Consider the following 19,700-nt stretch of genomic DNA (forward strand, 5'->3'; position numbering starts at 1 on the left):
AGAGATAACTCACCAGTAATGGGGCACTCACTAAGCTTGAGGACTTTAAATGCTTGGAAAAGGAACCTTTGACCCCGGCAGGAGTAAGGTCAGAAACAGCCTTGTAAGAAGGAGGTTTTTGACCACTAGCACTCCGAAGCCTTTTGCGAATATTGCGAGGTGCAGGAGCCGGATGAGGACTGACAGACTTCCTTTTACGAACCAGCTATATCTCCACTTCTTCATCGTCGCTTGGGCCGGAAGGATGAACGGGAGGAAGGTCGGGAGAACTTTCCTCCCCACCAGAAGGATCCTCCTCGGACCCACCCGTAGCAACAGAGCCCCCTGCCTGGACGGATCCCCCAGCAGCCTGTGCCTCTGCATTCAGCCGGGGATCGATCTCATCATCAACCACGTATTTCACATCTTTGGAATCGCCTTGAAGAAGCCGCCACAAAGTTATCTCTACACAAGACACCAAAGATGACTACGGACCCCCAAAAGCATGAAAGAAAAAAGAAAATGACTGTAAGAAACAAACCCAGAACACAAAGTACCTTTCTTGCCAAAGAAGGCTCTTGGACGAACTGGGTAGGAAGGACTCAAACCACCCATAGCAAGCATCCCCTCCGAAAAGGTAAAAGCCCTTGTTGGATTATCACACATTCTTTTCCACTGGACAGTCTCACTCGCAGAAAGGGTAGGGACAACATCCTCAATAGCAGCGTCGAGATCCTTGGGAGCAGGGGACTCCGGTAGCATAGCCGTAGAAACGAATATGAACCTACACTTCCAGTCCTTTGGGTAGGTCGAAGTCGGCATAAAGCTGTAACAAGGTCTCGAAACATTGTTTTGACGCTTAGCAAATGTAAACCAATCACCATCGGAGATCAGCCGGTAAAACATGCAGAACAGAGGAACAGAGGGTTCCCCCGAGATTGCGGCACAGGACAGTTCAAAATGAACTACCCTCATGAACCCCAAAGGGTGAATCTGGAGAAATGCACGCCAAAATGACGGAGTAAGGAAATCTTGAAGGCAGAAAGGGGGTATCGGACCCCACAGGAAGAAAAGGCAAGAGTATAGATGGGTATCCTATCCGGCGTGCATTCTGCCGATTCGTTGGGGCCAGGTAAAGAAGGGGAAAACTGATCTGGAATGTTATATGCCTCGACAAAGGTTTTCAGATCTTTCATCGTTAAAACAGACCTTATTGATGACCGACCTCCACGGCTCATGGTTAAGAGAAATGGTGAATGGGGAGAATAGTTGCAGAGAAAGAAAGAAGATTGAGAGGTTTGAATGAGAAACCGGAGGAGATTAAAGGAGGTATTTAAAGAGATAACTGCTGACGTACAAGTAACTGTCACATCAGCAGTCCTCTCAAAAATTTAAAAACGGGCACGTGCAACTAGGGAGTTAATTCCCGCTACAGTTGATTCGGCGATACAATGATTCATAAAAACTGCAAATAGCAACTGATCAGAAGTGGGCCCACCCAAAGAGAAACCGTCTCTCTTAAGCGGTTGTGATTCAGCCTCGGATCATGAGTCTCGGGTCTCAGAACCAGGGACTAAAGATGACTTGACGACGGGCCAGTGGGGGAGCCCACTTTGGCCGCTTTGGGCCTTTCTCTTTGGGAGCCCAATTACTAAAATGTCCATTAAATAAACCACCCTTGCTCACCAAGGACTTTTCCCTGTTTTGAGCGGGAAAACAGCTAAGGAGCAGCAGGCTCATTTAATGCCTGATAAGAGAAGCATCCGGTCACCATCATCGTACTTATCCGGCTATGCATTTATGAAGAAGGGTATCGCACCGTTGGGGGTCAGACACGTGTCTGACCTTCCCAAGGCATCGCAGTTACCGTTAGATAGTGTGGGAGATATTTCTCTTAGAGATAAGGACATGCCATTATATAAGAAGGAACAAGGATAAGGCAAAGACAGGTATAATCTCCGGCCAACTCCTCATTTACTACTCTCATTTATTCTCCTCATTAACTCCGACCAATATTCCTCGCATTTACTACACACATAGCACATTAATTAGATTCACACCAAGATAGGAACTTTCCGGTGAATACCTTTATCGGAAAACACTCCTTACCTCATCCGGCAAGTTTACTTATCCTCACGCCGGAGCTTGGTCACGGATCCCCCTCCCGGGGTCCCCCGTGGCGAGGCTAACAGTTTATTTCTTTTGTAGCAAGCAAGGACAGGAGCTCTCAACGTCACCGAAGATCCAACTAACGTCACCCGGTGGTTGGGTATTCGACATTACCCACAACCGTCACCCACCTTGCCTTCCCCGGTCAATATTACACACATGAAACACTGGAACAGAGAGATCAAAAGATCTAGAGTTTGAGAGAGAAAGAAAGATAGAATGGACGCCGTCAGGGGGTGAAAGTGGGGAAAAATGAAAACCTGAGGTAGCCAGATGAGAAAAAAGAAATTTTGGACTAAAGTGACATTTTGGCTTAAACTACAGGAAGGAAATTGGCATTTTACCTATTGTATATCATTACAAAAACTTCATTATTAGAATAGTATAAACCTTGTGTTAAGCATCTTTTGACCAGTTTTACCCATAAAACCTGCTGCAATTTTAGCTTACTTTCGAATCTGACCCTTTTGACTGACTAGTCATCAACAAGATACAAATTTGAACCTCTAGAAACAAGTCTTTTGCCCAAAAAAAAAAAAAAGAAATAAATCAGAAGAAGCAGAGGATACTGAGTCAGCACTATGAGATTCACAAAACATATTTTTAAAAGCTAGCCAACATGAAAGGTGGGTAACGGGCCTAAAGAAACAGGAAATCTCCTACGGGTTGAGTCAACTCCTGTTGGACAGTTTGTTCTTTTCAATCAATAAAAAATGAATGAAAAACTTCATCTCAAAATTAATATTATTATTTTAAACTAATCTATTTTTTTAATATATAGAACTATCAAGTAGATAATTAATACACCTTGGGCAACTATATTTCAGAAAGACTCAAATGCTTATCACTGCATTAGTCCTTGAAAATTAGTTGCAAGGTGCTTTCAAGCGCTAGAAATTGTAATGTGGCATTTAAACCCTACAAGTCATAAATTGTATAACAATACAGCCCCCAAACAACTAGATATATTAGAAATAATAACCCTGGTTATGATGTTTGACATAAGGAAAATTAATAATTAATTTATCCAAGACACATGCTAAATCATGAGAAGATCAATGTATACACATTATTACATAATACTTACTACGTGCGATACATTAAAACTTGGAGGACCACGTTGAACCCCACCCGAAGAAGCTCCATCATTGAGTATGTGATTGTGAACACCATTCGATAGTTGACTCATTGGTAGTGCACGCCACTTATCAATGTATGCCATCGAGTGTTGATCTATGTCAGGAAGCCGACGTTCTTTAAGGATCTTAAGGATATTTTTAGATTTACCAAGAAGTTGGGCTGCAATTCGGATGTTGTCTCCCCTTTTCTCTATTGCATGGTGATGGCACTTCGCTTTTATTACACGTTCCAAGTTCGTAAAGCAAGCGAGTAACAAATCTGCGATTATAGTTGATATCCATTCAAAAAGTTCTTCATCACGAGGCCAATTTTCTTTCTCATTGCAGTACAACAACACGGTCTCACTGATTCTATACATGGAACTTGCGGGTATGAACTTATTAACTAAGTGATATGTACTTGTATTCTTGTTGCTCTTAAACTGTATCACAAGTTTTGCTGCTTCATGACCCAACCATTTAAGAATCTCCTTTGACGTTTTCCCTTTACGAGCCTTCTTTTGAAGATCAATTCGTTGCCACGTGCCATATACTTCAACTTCTGTCCATGCATGTCTTGAAGCTTTTCTTGCGTTTACTAAGTCGTCATCTACATTGAGACATTCTTCAACATGTCTTACTAATTGAAGGCCTTCCTTCATTCCGGAAAGCAACCCCTTGAAATGATCATTCCCAATGTTTGGAAGTGCAATGGCAGTTGATGTCAGTGTTACTAGTATAAGGCTCCAGCAGTTGTGGGTTTCTTCTGGACATAAAGGTGGGACTTTAGTATTGTCGAACTCTAATACGCCACTAAATCCTGTAGATTTCTCTAGAAGTTTCATAAGCTTTCGTGGCTCTTTCTCTTCGTATTCTTTAAGTAATTGACTTATATAATGTAACATATTTCTTAATATACTCTTTGAAAGTTTCGCTTCATCTTCAATTTGTACCACATATCTTCTATATTCTTCTATTTCTGAGCTCGCATTGCTAGTATTAGATACATTTTCTACCTTTTTAAACATGTTTAAAAACGACTTGAAGAAATACCAACAACACGAGAGTAATATAAGAAAAAATCTTGGAACGAGACATATGATCTTACATATAACCAAAACCGTAATATGAAGGGCTATTAACAAGTTCAAAACGATGTTTTTTAGTATATGCAATACTATATTACACTCGCGGCCTAGAATATGTGAATGGATATGGTTGTGTTTCCATTGCTGAAGTCTTTGGACCCAATGTTTCTCAACTAGGAAAACATTTAACTCGTTCTTGCTCCATTTCTTAGAGAAAATGTAATTTCCATTTGATGTGAAAAATCTAAAAAGTGGCGCAATACTACCTATTGCAACTCCAATTGATTGAACGAAAATTATTACCTTGATCGACCACTTATAATCTGAAGTACCGAAAAACTCATCTTTCTTCGTACTTAGAAATGATACCAAATACAAACCTGATATGATAGCAAGGCCTAAGCATATATCCCCACAGGCAGAAGAAATTGGTGAGTAAGCAATCACAAGTTGGGGGTCACAACTTTCTACCATCATCCAATACTTTTTTACATAACTTCTTAGTTGCTTGTAGGAAAACTTTTTCTCTTGACGACATGAAACCAATCGTTGCGACTCATTATATTGATGTTCTGTTTTTTTTCTAAATGTTGAAGTTGCCGTAGCTACTGAAAATGGCCATAGAATGGGAAATATCAATACAGGAATAAATGGTACAAAAAGCGCATTGGTGTAAGTTTGGATCAATATATTTACAACAACCGTGACGACAAGGATTTCCAAAGCCACGATGTTCATTAGAAGCTCTTTGTCATTCATAAGCCCTAACGAAGGTAAAAAATTGGCTATCATGGTGACCAAGAAAGATATGCTACAATTCTTTGATGTAGAAACTTCAATGCTAGACATTTTAGTGGTAAGATCGACAGGCAACTTCATTGCTATTGCGATAAGCGTTAGAGTAGCAGCGTTAAGAGTGAAAAACCTGTTTGGAAACCATAATTTCCATCGCCAAAACCCACGCGCAAGATCGGCTGCCATTGCAAGTAGGCATAGAAAAGATGCTAGAGCAGTATACAACCCCACCCATGGTATCGCGTCTTCAGGAGATTGCAAACTCATTATGATATAATACGGGTAAACCACGATTGAGCTTAGCTTTGAAGAGAAAGATTCGACATGTTTTGATGTATGACAAACTAGTTTACAAAGATATTTGTTCATGAGTTCGTGGAAGTAGATATCAAGATTTTATTTTACAATATCCCTTTGAGTGTTTCTTCCATGTTCCTTCCTAAGGTCGGCTATGCAGGAGACATATTTGAATTTTGTATGTTATTGTTTGATTGTTTAGCTAAGCTTGAATCAAAGTAAACGCATATTTGAATAATATGTAGAGCTTTTCTGTACAATTATAAAAATGCATATTGTCCGCACTAAAAACATGCATGAAGAAATTTAAAACAATTTGTGCCAAAAAAAGCATAGTTTGTAGCTAACTAGTAGATGCGCCGTCCGCGTTACGGGGCAATTGCCGAATAATTCTCAATCAATTAAAAAAAGACTACTATAATTTTGCTATGAAAAAACGATGATAAGACCGTAATTTTGGGCTCAGGGCAAAACTGTAATTTTTCAGGACTAATGAGCCAGTGTTAGGCAGCTAGAGTTATGCGCCGCCCGTGTTGCGGGGCGCTAAACTGAGTATTACTTAGGTTAATAACATGTACGCCTTTATGTCGGTTAGTTATACATGCTACCTATAACACGATATCAAAAAAGATACATCAAGTTAACCAATTAAAGAAAAACAGTAGCATAGTTATGATAAAAAAAAAAATTTAACTAAAACGATGACAAACGTGTAATTTAAAGTTGGGGGCAAAACAATAACTTGTTAGGACCAATTAGCGAGTAATAGGCAACTATTTGAAATGAATAAAAACAAAATTAAGTCAACAAAGTAAAATAAAACATTACCATGGTTTTGCCAAAGAAGAAAAACGATGGCAAGATTGCAATTTTTAGCGGAGGTAAAAGCATAATTTTAAAATTGAGGCAAAATAATATTTTGAATTGAGGGTAAAACCATTTTTTTATTTTGAAATGGGGGCGAAATCGTGATATTTTAGCTGCGGGCAAAATCGTAATTTTTAGCTGGGCCAAAATCATAATTTTAAACTGGGAACCAAATCGTAATTTGGCAGGACTCTAGCTGAGGGCAAAACCATAATTTTATTTTGAACTGGGGGTAAAATTGTTTTTTTTTTTAACTGAGGGCAAAATCGTAAATTTAAGCAAGGGGCAAAAGCAAAATTTTATTTTGAATCGAGGGCGAAATCGTAATTTTATACCTGGGATAAAATTGTAGTTTGGCATCACCTATAAATAGCTATTATATGGGAAAAAAAAACCAAAGTCAAAAGTGCTGCCTAAAGTGGCCAATCAATTGACAAAACTGTTCCCCGCTTACGTCATCAACTTGTACATGTTAATATGTATAATCTAACTATGTATTATATTCTTACTATATTGAATATGTAAAAAAAGCTCACAAGCATGAAGCCCGTTTATTAAACGTACACGAATATAGTCTTGAAGTCAAGTTGAACTCGTTAATTTAATCTCAACTCTTCTACGATCTGGTCTCGAAGAGGTCACAAGCTACTTGGATCGTTAACACACCTACTTTCATTTCGAGAGAGTGATCGAAAAGAAAGCGATGTAGAAAGGCAAGTATAAAAATTGTTGAAGACAAGGCAAGTATAAAAGGTCACTAACACCATCCAACGGGTTCCACGAACGCCCACATAATACACAGGACTTCATCTCTCACATAAACCCGGTTAGTGGGTTGTTTTCTCAGATGCCATAATTTGTTTAAAATTTATTTACATTAAAAGATCGCTTTATGTTTGAGAGAGGTTCCCCAACAAAGCGGGTTTTGTCTAAAAACTGTAAAGCGGTGAATTAAAAACTGTAAAACCGTGAATTTATTAACATTAAAAGATCGCTTTATGTGTGAGAGATGTTCCCCGACAAAGCAGGTTTTGTTTTAAAAGTAAAAACATATAAAACGATGAGAATGCACCATGTGTATGTTGCTCGTTCTATAGACAAGGTTATTTGCATCCACTTATGAACATAAAATACAACATAGTGTGTTGATTTATCAAAAGTATAACTGTGTTGTTTAAGATAAAATACAACATAGTGTGTACTATACTTTTCTAAAATATCCATCATTAGACACACACTCATATTATATTCACATTAAAAGGAACTAGAAGAGAGCCCACCTAACGCGGCAAAGACTACAAACAATCAGACATTTCTAATCACATAAACTGTTAACTATTTTAATTAAAATATAGAACTATACTAATACAATACTCAAATTAAAAAGAAAAATTATTATTTAATAAACCAACCTTTAACCAGTTGTTAAATAATAATTCAACCTACAGAATAGCTATATAATAATCCTACCTATTAACATGTTGGTACTCAATGAACTTTTGTTAATTTTTTTTAACTGAAGTTAGTTTTTAAGTTTTATTTATTACACAAACAGTCACTGTAGTTATAAGTTACTAGTTTTAAGTTTTATTTATTACACAAACAGTCTCTGTAGTTATAAGTTACTAGTTTTAAGTTTTATTTATTACACAAACAGTCCCTGTAGTTATAAAAAATCATAAAAATCCTGAACCGACACCCAACTGACCCGAAAGACGAAACTGAAACATAAACAGGTACAGACCACACCTGAACCGTCACCGCCGTCAGTTATAAAAAATCATCAAAATCCTGAACCGACACCCAACTGACCCGAAAGACGAAACTGAAACATAAACAGGTACAGACCACACCTGAACTGTTTATTACACAAACAGTCCCTATAGTTATAAGTTACTAGTTTTAAGTTTTATTTATTACACAAACAGTCCCTGTAGTTATAAAAAATCATAAAAATCCTGAACCGTCACCTCCGTCAGCGAAAAAAAAATTAACAGAAGTTCATTGAGTACCAACATGTTGATAGGTATGAGTATTATATACCAATTTTGTAGGTTGGATTATTATTTACCAACTGGTTAAAGGTTGGTGACGAGGTGTGACCCGCGTCGATCGCCCGACCCGGTTACAACCTTTTATATTAACATAAATACCAAGAATTATTCTAGAACCTTCCATATCTATAAGGAAGGTGCATAACTAAATCTCCCACTTTTTGGGAGGATCGTGTAAATCTCCACTTTATCGGAGCACATCCTAAAATAAGGGAAACCCTAATTGAGAACCTATAAATAGAGGCAAATACGTAAGGTATGATCTATCTATTTCCCATACACTTTTCCCTTCATATACTTCTCCCAAAAACGAATACTTATTCTCACGCCGGAGGGTGGTTACAGGAATAACCCCATTCCTGTAACGAGTCCTAACGGTGTTTCTGTTTTGCAGCCACACGTTCGAGTCATTGATAGTTGAAGTTTTCGGAGTTGTTAAGGTCAGTGTTTCTTCATTGGCGCCATCCGTGGGACCAAGCAAGAACAACAAAGAGCTTCATGGCAAGTGATCAGAACATGGCTGGTCAAAGGGTGACGAATAATAACCTGACGCTAGGGGCGGGAGGCGTAACCGCCCCAGTATCATCACCGGCCGTTACCAGATCGTTAGATCTAGAGTTCGAGGCGGAAGGGCCACCACCAGGGTTTGATAACGTTACCGCCGTCTCTTCCCAGGCCGTGGTTACAAACCCTTTCCTTTACATGCCCGCACAAACACCACCCGGAAGGGTGGAGGGAACAGTCAATGGCACCTCTGTCCCAGGGGCTGCTATTTTCTCGCAGACTTCACGCCTTCACTCCACCCCAGTCATCACTTCGGCGAATCCCAGCATCTTAGCATCTGGAACCAACACTCCTCAATACTACCAACCGTTGGGCTCCAGTCCAATGCCACCGTTGTATTCAGCCGCACTCACAGCAGCATTGTCCACCCCGCCTCATCAGCCGGTCATCATGCCAACTGGAGTAATGAATGCCCCTGTCACGCCAGGCAATCAAATGTATTTCCCGGGATATTGCTACGCGCCCCCTTTCGGATACTTACCCTCATACGGGGGAACAGCCTATCCCCCTCAGGGAACGACACAAGGGATGTCACAGTCGCCATACGCGGCTTACATGCCGCCGTGGTGGAACTTTCCGAGTCCACAACCAATGTATACCCAAGCATCAACTGAACCCGTACACGACAGGGAAAACGCGGTCCGACCCCGGTTTACTCCTTTAGAAAACTCCGGTCCAGGAACAGGTCCCGCCCTGGGTGCAAACAACCCACCGGCACAAACAGTGAACGTAGAAGATGACGAGTTAACCAAGCCGTACAAGCCAGTAGATGCAACATTCCGATCCAAATTTACACGCCGTATCGCCGAAGCCCCTATTAAAGAAAAACCAAAGATGCCCCAAACGGTCGGTAAGTACGACGGCCTCACCGACCCGGATGATCACCTTAATTTATTTAAGAGCGCGGGTGAGGTGGCTTGTTGGCCCATGCCCCTTTGGTGCAAAATGTTCGTACAAACCTTAGTAGGAGCAGCGCGAGTATGGTGGGACAGCTTACCCACGGGCGAGATAGACAGTTTTGAAGATCTGGAATCAAAGTTCATCCTACAGTTCAGTCAACAGCGCCGACATACAAAAGATAGGAATGAACTACTCCATATCCGTCGTCGAGACAACGAAACGGTAGAGAATTTTATCATCAGGTTCAATAAAGAAAGCCTGGCGATACCAGGCGTCACTAACGATTTGGCGTGCGGAGCTTTCCTCCAAGGGGTTAATGATGACGAATTACTAAGAACGTTGCATGGAAGGGACGGGGTACCCCCGACCATAGACGAGATACTGCGGATTGCCAAAGTATACGTTATACAGGAAAAAGCGGTAGCGGCCAGCCACGCGGCTAACAGAAAGAAAGAAGCCCTGAAGAATCAGGAAGAAAAAGACAATCGGGGGTCTAAAAGTAAACACAGGGGAGACCGATATCAGCGGAACGACAGAGACTCGCGTTACGATAAACATCGGAGCTCATACTCAAGAAATGAAGCGTCAAAACCTCGTTCTGAATATCCCAATCTAAGCAAGACCCCGGCAGAAATTCTTGCCTCGGAAAACCTCAGGCTCAACCCACCAAAGCCGCTGAAAGACAACCCGAACAAGGATACGAGCAAATACTGCGAATACCACAAGGGAAGCGGACACGACACCAACGATTGTTTCCAGCTTAAGAAACAGATCGAGTACTTCGTAAAGTCAGGAAAGTTGGCACATCTGGTGCGAGATATCAAGCAGGGTCCGCCGGTGGTCAAGGAGGAAAATGACAAGGCGGCAGGAAAAAGGCCGCGTGAGTTAAACATGGTTCATGCTGGTATAGGAAGAGGGGCTAAACGGAGTTTCTCCACCCTCGAGCCGTGGATGTTGGCAACAATGACCATCGAACCACGAATGGAAGATTTGCATCTTACCACGGACGCCCTGATCATTTCCGCGGCAGTAGGAGATTACCGAATGAGGCGAATCTTGGTCGACACCGGAAGCTCAGAGGATATCATATACGAGCACTGTTTCGATAGAATGCAACCGGAGGATAAAAAGCTGCTCGAATCAGTACATGCTCCTATTAAGGGTTTCACAGGGGAAAAGGTGGATCCCATTGGTCAAATCACCTTCCCGGTGACCTTCGGGCAAGCACCCAGGGAAAGAACAATACTACTAACTTTCCTCGTGGTCCGCGCCGAGTCATATCACAATGTGATCATCGGAAGGTTCACTTTGGGGAAGTTAGATGCCATAGTCTCCACGGCAAGAGGTTTTATGAAGTTCCCGACACCGCAAGGTATTGCCACGGTGTTTCGAGACAGAGTTGGAGAAGTATTGGACACCAAACGATGCCGCCAAGGCCCCGCGGGTGTTACAGGGCCAGAAAGGTGGGTTTTAAGCACACGCCACCCAGACCAAATGGTCACTATCGGCGACACCCTGTCCCCAGAAATAAAAAACGACCTGAAACAGTTGTTAAAAAGAAACGCAGACATTTTCGCGTTCGAGCACGCCGACATGACGGGAGTCCCTCGTGATAAAGCGGAACATAAACTCGCCACGCTCCCAGGCATCAGGCCAGTCGCCCAGGGTAAACGCAGCATGGCCCCGGATCGCCGGGCAGCGGTCGTTAAGGAGGTACGCAAGTTAGTGGAAGCTGGAATCCTCAGAGAAACACAGTACCATACCTGGGTGTCTAACCCGGTCATGGTTAAAAAGCCAGACGGCACATGGCGGATGTGCATCGACTTCAAGGATCTGAACAAGGCGTGCCCGAAAGACGCATACCCGTTGCCAGAAATTGATTTAAAAGTTGACTCCCTGGTACCGTATCGATACAAGTGTTTTCTAGACGCATATAAGGGATACCACCAGATTAAGATGGCCAAGGAAGACGAAGAAAAAACAGCCTTCCACACCGACGTTGGCATCTTTTGTTACACCAAAATGCCTTTTGGGCTGCGGAATGCAGGAGCCACCTACCAGCGCCTCATGGATAAGGTTTTCGAAACACAGATCGGGCGAAACTTGGAAGTCTACGTAGACGACCTGGTAATAAAAAGCAGCGAAGAGAAACAAATGTTGGCAGACATAGAAGAAACTTTCCAGCGGCTCAGAAAGTATAACATAAAGTTAAACCCAAAAAAGTGCTCTTTTGGGGTGGAAGAGGGAAAGTTTCTGGGGGTAGTAGTTACCCGCGACGGCTTTAAAGCCAACCCAGAAAAAATAACCGCCATATCGCGGATGCCTTCCCCCCGAACGCTGAAGGAAGCTCAAGCCCTAAATGGACGACTGGTAGCAATCAACAGGTTCCTTGCAAGGCACGCTGAAAAATCACTGCCGTTTATAAAAACGCTGAAAGATTGTCTCGACAAAAAGAATTTCAAATGGACAGAAGAAGCGGAACGAGCTTTGCAGGAAATGAAGCGGTTCATAGAAAAGCTACCTACGTTGACCGCGCCCAGACACGATGAAGTGCTAAAAATGTATCTGGCGGCGGCCCACACAGCGGTAAGCGCAGTGCTCATGGTTGAACGAGAAGGGAAACAAACGCCCATTTACTACATAAGCCGGGTATTGGCGGGGCCTGAAACGCGCTACCCTACACTGGAAAAGCTGGTATTAGCATTAGTACACGCCACCAGGCGATTAAGAAGATACTTCCAGGCACACCGCGTACAGATCTTAACTAACTACCCGCTACAGCAGATCCTGCACAAACCGGAGGTCTCGGGTCGGTTGGCCAAATGGGCTATCGAGCTGGGAGCCCTGGATATCGAATATCAGAAACGCACAGCAGTCAAGGGACAAGTTATCGCCGATTTCTTAGCCGAAATACCAGAAGGAGAGGTAGTCACGGACCCGGTTGTCCAAGACGCACCGGAAACGAGCACAGCGAGGCAGACTTGGAAGTTGTACACAGATGGATCGTCTAGTGGAAAAGGGTCTGGGGCAGGCCTGATGCTGATAAGTCCGGACCAAATCAGGCTAATGTACGCCTTACGTTTTGATTTCGAGTGTTCTAATAACGAGGCGGAATACGAGGCGTTACTGGCTGGTCTACGAATGGCAAAATCCATGGGGGCAGCCAGGGTCGACGCATACGTCGACTCACTGCTGGTCAACAATCAAGTCAACGAAACATATGAAGCAAAAGACGAGGCAATGGCGAAATACCTGGCAAAAACCAAAGAGCTCATGAATTCCTTCGACAAAGTCACGCTTAACCATGTGCACAGAGGAAAGAATCAGATAGCAGACGCCTTAAGCAAACTAGCCACTTCCGGCATGGAGAGGGAGGTAAAAGTTGAAACATTACAGACCCCCTCCATCGAACCACGGAGCGTTTTCGCCGTCACAGTCGAAGAGCCCTGTTGGTATACCCCGATCCTACTTTTTCTGAAAACCGGCGAGTTACCCTCCGCCAAAGGCGAAGCACGAAAAGTACAAACAAAAGCGTTGCAATACGAGGTCAATGATGGCATCTTATATAGAAAATCTTACCTGGGTCCGCTGCTGCGATGCGTCTCCCCGGTAGAAGCGAAATACCTGATCAGCGAAATACACGAAGGCATATGCGGTATACACGCAGGTCCTCGAGCAGTGGTAGCCAAAATTCATAGCGCGGGGTATTATTGGCCCGGGATGCACGAAGACGCTGTCAGAGAACTGCGAAGATGCCTCAGCTGTCAGAAGTTTGCCCCTCAGACAATTCGGCCCAAAAATAGTCTTATACCGGTGACATCAGCATGGCCATTCCAGAAATGGGCTGTAGATATCGTAGGACCTTTCCCGCCAGCCCCTGGGAAGTTGAAATATTTAATTGTGGCGGTTGACTATTTTACCAAATGGGTGGAAGCAAAACCTCTGGCTAAGATAACGGCAGAAAACGCCAAAAAGTTTCTCTGGGAACACATTGTATGCAGGTTTGGCTTACCACTCTACCTGGTGAGTGACAATGGGACGCAGTTCACGGATAGAATTTTCCAAGAATGGTGCGCTGACCTCCGCATTCAGCAGATATTCACGTCGGTAGCACACCCACAAGGTAACGGGCAAGTAGAGCGGACGAACAGGAGTTTGCTGGAAGGAATCAAAAAGCGGCTGGGTCACGAAGGAAGCTCGTGGGTGGAAGAGTTGCCACATGTCCTCTGGGCACATAGAACAATGCCCAAGACTAGCAACAATGAAACCCCATTCAGCCTTACTTATGGAATGGAGGCTATGATACCTGCTGAAGCAGGGTTGCCATCGTTACGCCGCCTCAGGGAAAACGACGACAATGACCAGTCACTGCGAGCAGGCCTAGATTTGTTGGAAGAAAGGCGCGAGGCGGCCGCCATCAGCGAGGCACGCTACAAAAAAGCTCTGGAAAAGTATTACAACAAGCGGGTGTCTAAACTAAGTTTCAAGGTGGGCGATTACGTCATGCGCGACAACGAAGCAAGTCGAGCGGAACCAGCGGGAAAACTAGGCCCCAACTGGGAAGGTCCCTATGTCATCCAGGAAGACTTGGGCAAAGGAGCCTATCGCCTGTCCCGACTAGATGGCACGCCAGTCCCGCGCAGTTGGAACATCGCACAGCTGAAGAAATGCTATTTGTAATGCCTTGCTCCTAACAGCAAGAGTTAATCACCTTCTCCAGTTTGCATTTGTAACCCTTTAAGGGATTTTCTACTTTTTTCCTTTTTGCTTAATGCAAGTTCAATAAGATTACAAGTTCATCTACTACAAAAGTTACCATCGCACAATGAATGCATTAACCGGTAAAAACACAAACAAAACCCTTAAACACGAAACATTTTCCATTATAAGTCATAGGGTAACCACTACAAGCGCTTATGGCGGGTATCTTGGTAATAGATGCATAAACCGCCCCAAAAATAGATAGGCATTGTTACATATACATAACCTATCTCAAAAAATCACAAACCAAGTACTTGTCCCTGTTTTTACAAAAACCAAACATAGGGGAACCAAAATAAAGAACATGTTCACAAACACCCATTAAGAAAGATGGGGTGCCATCACCACTGCAGGGGTAGGCACCCCCACATCATCACCATCACTGTCGTCCACCACCACCACCGGGTTGGCAGAGGAACAACCAACCATTTGGGGTTCCAAACCAGTGCCATCCACCTGCTGCCTCCTCCGACTGCCGGACTGACGTTGGTAAGTCAGACGGTATCGTCGCTCAGGATCCACCGGAATCAAGCCAGTAAGTATGTCAGCTGATAGTTGTACCCCGGGATCCTCCGGTGGAGGATCCGGAACAACGAGACTTTGACAGGCTCGGTTTGCACGAACCGGAGCAGCATTTGGGATAGGTCTCCGGGCCCTAAGCATTGATCTCGTCACCGGTTGCTGTAGCATCAACAGGCCATCGGCAGCATCAAGCACCCGAAAAATTTCGGAAAATCTTTGCCGGTACCGTTTTCTTTCCATTGCAAAAACATAACCAAAAGTGGAAACGAAGGGTAAATTTATAGTAGCAGTTAAAAAAGTTTTGACAGTGATGACATCAGATATATTAATTAGAAGTAATCATCACAAGCTACAAAGTCATACTTTACAAGCCGGCGCTGTCAGTAATCATGACATTTGCATTAACGTAGCTGTCAAATCAAAACAGAAAATGGGCACTAAACCCAATTCAAACAGTGTTAACAAGAGTACAGAATAAGCAACAACATGAATAAAGGAACAGTCAGTCTTCTTCAGATTCATCCGCAGGATCCAGCATCAGACGAAGGGACTCTATGCCATCCTCATTCACCTTATCCATCAGATCGCCATAACACGGTAAAGGTTCGGTATACGCCGCCTCAAGAGCACTCGCCATATCGGCCTGCAATTTACTTTTGGTAACCTGGAAATCCGGCGACACTCTCTCCACCTGTTGACAATCCATGTAGCCTTTAAGTACCCCATCATGATGCCCGGATTGGTAGGCCGCGGCGGACAGGCGGTCAATCAGGCCGGTAAAATGAGATGACTCACGCAGGTATTCGAACGCCCCCACTAGCCCGTTAGTTATCAACCAATTCCTGTCTCCCCGCAATGCCGCCAGTTGACTGGTCAAATCATCAACCTCTGCATGAGACTGCACCAGCGCATTCTCCACTTCTTTTAATTTGGAAGACGACGAAGCGGCAAGCTTGTTGTTTTGAGTAACAAGGGAGTCACAATGATCCTGCATCTCTTTGAATTTTGCTTCGCGCTCCTCTAGCTCTCCTTGCATCAGTCGGATCTTGGTGTGGCAAGCTTCAACTTCAGCTGTCAAATCTTGATACCGCTCCTGCACCTGGGACACAAAATCAGTGTCAACACGAAATTTTTCCAATTGGGCTGATAACTCGTGTCTCACCTTCTGAGCTTCCGCCACAGCCTTACGTTCCAACTCCTCTTGCACATTTTTTGCCGTAGCCAAGACCCGATCTTTTTCCGCCATATCGCGGGCCCATAAGATCCTCTCCTCGGCAAGATGCTCAGTTACCCTTCGCAAATCCTCCTCGGCCTTATTCTTTTCTGACAAAAATCGGGCCTCTTTCAATCCAGCGGTCTGCAGTTGACTTTCGAGGCGATGCTTGTCATCCCTCAGCTCTTGGATAATGGCTCGGGCCTCGTGAAGTTGAGCGTTATCACGCACCCACCGGCGTCGTATCTCCACCAACCGGCGAGGTAGGGTCACAGAGTCCGATATAGACGAGTTCATCAAATCTTCATTATTTAATCCCTCAACATACGCCGCTTCGGCGGGGGGATACGCCTTTTCAACCCAATGTTGGACAACTGGAGGAAAGATAAGTCGGGAAGATTCAGCTATTTTCCATTGAGGCTGGTAACGCTTATCCTGGGCATGAGGATCCCAACAAACGGTCGGTATAAACAAATCGTCAATCAAACGAGCACCATCGTCAGCAATACCGCTGCTCGACGCACGATTGTCACCTCCACCCGCGCTAGTTGCCTCATGCGCGGTCGACGCGGCAGCAGCATTTGTGTCAAAACCAGCAAACATGTCCTTGGGCGATTCAGGAAGGACCGTGTCAACACCACCTGATCGAAGCGATGACAGCGGCTCGGAAGTTACGGCTATGGATACCGTAGAACTAGGAATGGGCATGACGCAGCTCACAGCGGGAGCAAATGACGCTGAAACTTGTGAACCCACAGGCATGCTGACATTACCGGTACATGAAGCCGCCACAGTCGAAACAACAGTGGATGTCATAACCCCGGATGACACAACCCCGGATGACATTCCCACAAAGGTACCTACACCACAAGCCCAGATGGACGCTATCAGCAGGGACACTAATATGTCATATGGTTACTTAAAATGAAATACCTGGTGAAATTGCACACGCGGCTTGCACCGCCTGAAACGCGCTCAGCGTAGGTGCCACAAAAATTTTCCTCTTTTTCGAAGTACGGCCAGGACTGGTCAGGTCGGAGGCTAAGGAAACTTCACGACTCGCGTTGGGCGTCTCTTCCATCACGGGCACGCTAAAAGAAGGTGTTGTATGTTTTTTCCCAGACAGCTTTAGCCGGATAGGTTTCTTCTCTGATGATGCTGAAACAGCGGCCGCCATACCCGACAAGGGAGCAATATACTCCAAGGGATCCGCTGGCATAATCGGTAGAAGAAATTGCTCCAGATGAACTTTCAACACATCTGGTTCCCCTTCATCAAGCCCCCGGTCGTTGGGTTTCAACGCAAGATGACGTGGTGGATCAATAAAGTCAAACATCCCCCACTCCCCTGCGCAAAATACGTGATTAAATAAATACCGGAGTTAAAAATATGTTAACCAGGTGTGGTGATGTAAGCATACCTCCATCTTCCCGTTGGAACGAGGGATAACGCTTTATATCCGGCCATAACAGGCTCATACCGGCCATCACTAAGGCCCCTTCTGGAATGATAGTGCACTCAAAGGGACGGCCATACAATTTCACATATAACGCGTTCGACGCGTACAAATCTGCAGGGGGAGCATCATCCTTCACTTTATCCTTCGATCCTTTATCTTGCCAATGCATTTCCCCGGGAATCGCACTGGCATCCAGGTAGAAGAATTTTTTCTTCCAATCCTTGTCTCTAGAACTAGTAGGGATCTCCCTCAGACATGATACCTCTGTATCCCGCCGATCAAAGGTAAAGAAAGGGGATTTCCACACAAGTACGAAGAAAGCCCTAAAGACAACCAGTTCTGGGATGTGACCAAGAGCTACGCAGGCATACTCGAATTGTCGAAGTTTCACAAGGCCAAGAGGATGTATTTGAGAAATGTGGATGCGATAGAAGTCAAGCACCAATTTCAAAAACTTGGTGATGGGTAATCGGAAGTTGCAAAACTTGAAGAAATCACTAAACAAAGTGATTTTACCTGCTTTCAGGGGAAAGGCGGTGTCGGTTTTTGACGGCAACACAGGATTCCATTCAGCCCTAATGCCGTAATCATGGACCAAATTGTTGAAAGACATCACGCCCCATTTGCAAAGTAGTACGTCAGTGGAGGCAGTGGCGGAAGAGGATTCGGTCGTTTTCGAAGCCATTGAATAGAGAGGATGATGACGGAGTAATTTGGGGGAGATTTCTTGAACCTCCGTTTAAGGCATCGTCCTTTATAAGATACGAAAACTTTTCAAATTCAAAAATGTGTACGAATCGACGCACGTGTCAACCACGGGAAAAGACAGCTGTCATTGACAAGATGACCCAACTGTCACATCCAATATTTTCGCCGTCATTTCCAAAGGTCGTCACACAAATCATTACGAGTTTACCCTTTTTTCTTTTTCTCTTAGTCCGACCTAATGGACTCCCTCCATGAGCTCGGACTGGGGGGACATGACGAGGTGTGACCCGCGTCGATCGCCCGACCCGGTTACAACCTTTTATATTAACATAAATACCAAGAATTATTCTAGAACCTTCCATATCTATAAGGAAGGTGCATAACTAAATCTCCCACTTTTTGGGAGGATCGTGTAAATCTCCACTTTATCGGAGCACATCCTAAAATAAGGGAAACCCTAATTGAGAACCTATAAATAGAGGCAAATACGTAAGGTATGATCTATCTATTTCCCATACACTTTTCCCTTCATATACTTCTCCCAAAAACGAATACTTATTCTCACGCCGGAGGGTGGTTACAGGAATAACCCCATTCCTGTAACGAGTCCTAACGGTGTTTCTGTTTTGCAGCCACACGTTCGAGTCATTGATAGTTGAAGTTTTCGGAGTTGTTAAGGTCAGTGTTTCTTCAGTTGGTTTATTAAATACCAATTTTCCAATTAAAAATAATAAATGTTTGTTTTTATGATGTATATATATATATGTATTTTTTACGTATAATAAAGTTATGCAGTTAAAAAATATTGGATAGTTGGTTTAAAAGTCAAATAATATGTTTTAAAACATTGTATCATGCGTTCTAAAGTTGTATTACTTAAACTTTTAAAATTATATTTTTGTCATCTTTATATGTATTATAATATAGTTTACATACAGATACATTTTGATTTTAATTTATAATTTATTTAAATATAAATAAAGCGTATGAAAAAATATTAAAATAAATAGAATTTTATTCGTAGACGACTCTCTCACTCTCTCTCTCTATATATATATATATTTTCATATGCACCTTTTCTTTTCCTTCCGTTTTCAAAGGCCACCTAGTTTTTGGACATATATATAATTTTTTAAATATATAATTGAAAGCGTTATTTAGCTACCTTGACCAAAGTAAACGATTCCTTGTTGGAATTCTCCTTCT

General features: G+C 43.4%; 1 protein-coding gene across 1 annotated transcript; it reads right to left on the reverse strand.

Moving 5' to 3' along the window:
- Nucleotides 1-3,220: 3,220 nt before the first annotated feature.
- On the reverse strand, nucleotides 3,221-5,416 carry LOC110888967. The gene has a single exon (XM_022136459.1). The coding sequence runs from the start codon at nucleotides 5,414-5,416 to the stop codon at nucleotides 3,221-3,223; it is 2,196 nt and encodes a 731-aa protein (XP_021992151.1).
- Nucleotides 5,417-19,700: the final 14,284 nt, after the last annotated feature.

Source organism: Helianthus annuus, chromosome 11, assembly GCF_002127325.2.
Source record: "Helianthus annuus cultivar XRQ/B chromosome 11, HanXRQr2.0-SUNRISE, whole genome shotgun sequence".
NCBI classification, from domain to species: domain Eukaryota; kingdom Viridiplantae; phylum Streptophyta; class Magnoliopsida; order Asterales; family Asteraceae; genus Helianthus; species Helianthus annuus.